The sequence below is a fragment of the Tupaia chinensis genome, unplaced genomic scaffold (genome assembly GCF_000334495.1).
Source record: "Tupaia chinensis unplaced genomic scaffold, TupChi_1.0 Scaffold144586_1, whole genome shotgun sequence".
Taxonomy (NCBI): domain Eukaryota; kingdom Metazoa; phylum Chordata; class Mammalia; order Scandentia; family Tupaiidae; genus Tupaia; species Tupaia belangeri.
In genome coordinates this window covers 32,835-37,093 of record NW_006204446.1, presented here as the reverse complement: position 1 = coordinate 37,093, position 4,259 = coordinate 32,835, and the positions used below count along the sequence as shown (strand labels likewise).

General features: G+C 42.5%; 1 protein-coding gene across 2 annotated transcripts; it reads left to right on the top strand.

The window, feature by feature from the left end:
• Positions 1-6: 6 nt before the first annotated feature.
• PABPC1L2A (poly(A) binding protein cytoplasmic 1 like 2A) lies at positions 7-1,838 on the top strand. 2 transcript variants are annotated; one of them, XR_337182.1, is made up of 2 exons: positions 7-752; positions 1,485-1,838. XR_337182.1 is itself a non-coding variant. In XM_006167175.1 (2 exons), exon 1 carries the CDS (start codon positions 41-43, stop codon positions 641-643), a length of 603 nt encoding a protein of 200 aa, XP_006167237.1. In that variant the 5' UTR covers positions 7-40; the 3' UTR covers positions 644-656; positions 1,485-1,838. The 2 variants fall into 2 exon arrangements, 1 of the variants encoding a protein (XP_006167237.1); XM_006167175.1 differs by having other exon boundaries at positions 7-656.
• Positions 1,839-4,259: the final 2,421 nt, after the last annotated feature.

Genomic DNA, 4,259 nt, shown 5'->3' with positions numbered 1-4,259 from the left:
GGAGTCTGGCGGAGGCTCCGAAGGGAACCCAGACTTTCCCATGGCCTCGCTGTACGTGGGCGACCTGCACCCTGAGGTGACCGAGGCAATGCTGTATGAGAAGTTCAGCCCAGCTGGGCCCATTCTCTCCATCCGCATTTGCAGGGACAAGATCACTCGCCGCTCGTTGGGCTACGCATATGTCAACTACCAGCAACCGGTGGACGCCAAACGGGCCCTGGAGACCTTGAACTTTGATGTCATAAAGGGTAGACCAGTGCGCATCATGTGGTCCCAGAGGGACCCGTCGCTTCGCAAGAGCGGGGTGGGCAACGTCTTCATCAAGAACCTGGGCAAGACCATCGACAACAAGGCGTTGTACAACATCTTCTCGGCGTTTGGCAACATCCTTTCCTGCAAAGTGGCCTGCGACGAGAAGGGGCCCAAGGGCTACGGGTTCGTCCACTTCCAGAAGCAGGAGTCTGCGGAACGGGCCATTGATGCGATGAATGGCATGTTCCTGAACTACCGCAAAATTTTCGTCGGGAGATTCAAGTCGCATAAAGAACGAGAGGCCGAAAGGGGAGCCTGGGCCAGGCAGTCCACCAGTGCTGACGTCAAGGATTTCGAGGACGACACCGACGAAGAGGCCACCTTGCGATGAAGATATCCCAGGAGTGAGCCAGCCAGCAGAGCCAAACCTTGGCTCCCACCCGGTTTACAACCCCCGCATCCCCCCAACCCACCAGCAGTGTATTGTATTGGGAGTGCAGGTCTCTCTCTCTCTCTCTCTCTCTCTCTCTCTCCATTTCTCCTCTCTTTCCTTTCCCCTCTCCTCTTCCTCCCCTCACTTTTCTCTCCCCTCCCTCCCTCCCTCCCTCCCTCCGTCTTTCTCTATCCTGCTTTCCTTGTCCCTCTTTGCCCACTCCCCACCTTTTGCCTCTCCTCTTCTCTCTCCAGCTTCCTTTCCTCTCTCCCTCGCCCTCCCCCACCCCCACCAAGGGCGTTGTGAATAATCTTACTAATCTGTGCCATTTCATAGGTTAAAGGCTGCCTCTTCTCCCTGTGGTTTGGTTTAAAAAGCATTTTCTCTCTCTCTTTGTTTACTGCAAAAGTGATATAATTTCATGGTAGAAACATCAGAAAGGAGAAGGACATCAGATGAGGGGTAACCAAGAGAGTACATGCTCCCCAAGATCCTAGTACCCAGAGAGAACCACTTTTACCTTTTTGGTGTGCTATTTTTCCAGGCTCTCTCCTTCCTCTCTCTTTCTCTCTCCCTCTCTCCCTCCCCCCCTTCTCCCTCTCTCCCTCCCTCCCTCTCCCTCTTCTCTCTTCTCCCTCTCCCTCTTGCCCTTCCTCACCCTGCCCCCACCTTCTCTTTTAACACACACACTGTTATACTATTGAATGGTTCGTGTATGTGGTGTTTCTTAACCTGCTTTTCAGCAACTGAAACCAAACAAAAATCAACCCATTGAACTTCTCTCCGTGTTATTCAACAGGCTTATGAAACGTCATCTTCAGTGCCTGCAGAGTGCTCCAGTGGCCCTTAACATTTCTGTAATCATTCCTGCATCGTTGGACATTCAGGTGGTGCCTAGTTCTTTCCTCGAGTTTAAAACCAACGCTGCGTGCTCTGATGAGTGAATCTGTCCTTGTCAAGCCAAATCCTTGCTAGCATCCCGGATGGTCTCCTTAACTGTGGACTTGCAGGATCCACATGTAGACATTTTACAGACTTTTCCTGTGTGTTGCCAAATGGCCCCCTTCACAAGCGATGTACTGATTTGCACTTGCACCGGCCAGCGCAGCTAGTAAAAAGTGTATGCCCATTTCCCCTGCATAGTCTCTTGGTCTCACTGTAATTGGCACTTGCACCGGCCAGCGCAGCTAGTAAAAAGTGTATGCCCATTTCCCCTGCATAGTCTCTTGGTCATCACTGTAATTGGTGTGTGTGTGTGTGTATGTGTGGATACTTGTGTGTGTGTGTGTGTGTGTGTGTATGTACGGATACCGGCATGCATGTGTGTGAGTGTTGCACCTGTATGTATGTGTCTGTGCTAGGGCGTGCATATGCAAGTGCACAGTGCTAGCCTGTTTGATGGGCTGTGAAAGGTATTTTGCTGTCCTTGGTTGTTTTGCTGTAATTAAAACACTGTTTATCACTCCCTTTCCCTGTGCCCACTTCCTGTCCCTTTTCCCATTGCAAGAAAAATACTTCAACTTCATGGCAGGAAAAAAAAAAATCACAAAGCAGACAAGATAACAAAATTGAAGTTACTGGTAATCATTTCTATTGACCACACATACACTCCTGAAACATTTTCTTCTGTACCTGTCTAATATTTTTCATGTGTTATATATATTTGTGAATTTAATGTATATACTGTTTAAATATCAGCTTTTTCACACATGAATATATAATATAGATATAGATGTATAAATGAATATTCTTGAACTTCCTTTCGTGTCATTAAATATTCTTCTAAATTAGTTTCCTTTCTGTTTATTGTTTTACTGTATTGATGGGCTGGATGTGAGGATAGAATGAAATATATATGTGTGTGTGTGTGTGTGTGTGTGTGTGTGTGTGTGTGTGTGTTTCTATATCTGTACTTATTCTAGATATCTGGATATTTCAGTTTACTGCTTCATTTTTTAACATCTGGGTTTCCTTTTTCTTATTGAAGGCAAAGCTCCCAAGAAGATGATGCATAAACCTTATATTCAGTATTATTTCTTAAATAAATATTGTTGAAAGTATAATTGAATGGCCAAAGGATATGGGAGGTTTAACGTCTTTTTCTTTCTTGATTTATTAGTAAGTGACTATCTGTGAAGATAGTGCCTGTTTACCCTCATAATATACACAAGTATTATGATAGGACCTGAATACCTTGATTGTGTTTTTGGACTTGGTATTACAATTCCTTCTTTACTTTTCTAATATTTTGTCAAGATATTTAGAGATTAGTTGTTTTCATTTATTTTAAACATTTATCTTTATACATATATTATAGTCTTTTAAAGAATATTGGTAGGGAAAAATTTTAAATCACTCCTAATCCCGCCATTTGACAAAAATATTGTGATATATTTGAAACATGTACATAAGTAATTAATACTTAAAGAAATGCAATGCATTTATTTCATTCTGGTATATTTTCACTTCAATAGGTCTTTCTTGTATCTTTACAAATTTTAATGGTTTCTTCTTTTATTTGAGGGAGAGATTTTTGCTATAGGACACATGCACTCATCAAACAGAAAGACAAAAGCAAGAAATCACTCCTTAGAAAGTATGGCGATGCTGCAATCCATTCTTTCAGAATTTGGGGCATGCTTGTACACATGCCTGATGTGAGTTTCAAGCCACCAGGTCTGGTACTAGAACTGTGGTTGGCCATGTGGCAGTCCAGCACCTTACCACTTCACCACCTGCTGGCCCCAAAGGTTTCTATGAAGTTTCTTTAATTAATTAATTAATTTTTGCCATAGAGCATGTGTGCTTGCCCTCTCCTGCTGGAGAAACAGAGAGAGATGAAGACAGAAAGTGAGAAATCATTCCCCCAGGGAGGATGGCCGCATCGCCATCCCTTCTTTACTCTCCTCTTGGGATTCTGCGAATGCATGCACATGTGCCTGGCATGCATTTCAAGCCACCAGGACTTTGGGACTTGAACCTTCAGTCATGTGAAGTCTAGCACCTTAACCACCATGTCACCTGCTGGCCCCTTTCTATGATTTTGTTTTTACTTAATGTTCTCTTCACAGATGAGCTATAATTTCTAAATTCAACTCCTTGATGTATTTTTAAATGGTGCTGGTATTTTACCAGTGATATTTAACTACAGGAAACACATAGGTGAATGTTTTCTGACATCGAGGTACATTTAATAGCCTCATATACTTTGTCATTCATTGCCTAAAACTTCTTCCATATTGTTTATGCCCATCAACAGTATAAGAGAGTGCATGTTTCTTTGTCCATCTTCTTCAGTTAATAAGTTTTTAAATTAGGAGAAATTAGACTTGTGGATATTTTCTTTCATTTCATTTTACAAGTGCATTACTTAAAAAAGAGACACATGTTAAATATACACAATGATCACTTTGAAGATATTATTTTATGCCCTTGAAGGCTTTTTCTGTTTGTCTACACATTTTAAAACAGATATAGAGTCATACTGAATGTATCCTGTATATGCATACTAAATATGTTTTGTGAAAATGTCCTTCACTTATTGTGAATCATCTAAAACATATTTTGCTATTCA

Coding starts and splice junctions, on each gene's coding strand:
- PABPC1L2A (XM_006167175.1), top strand. CDS start 41: ATGGCCTCGCTGTACGTGGGCGACCTGCACCCTGAGGTGACCGAGGCA.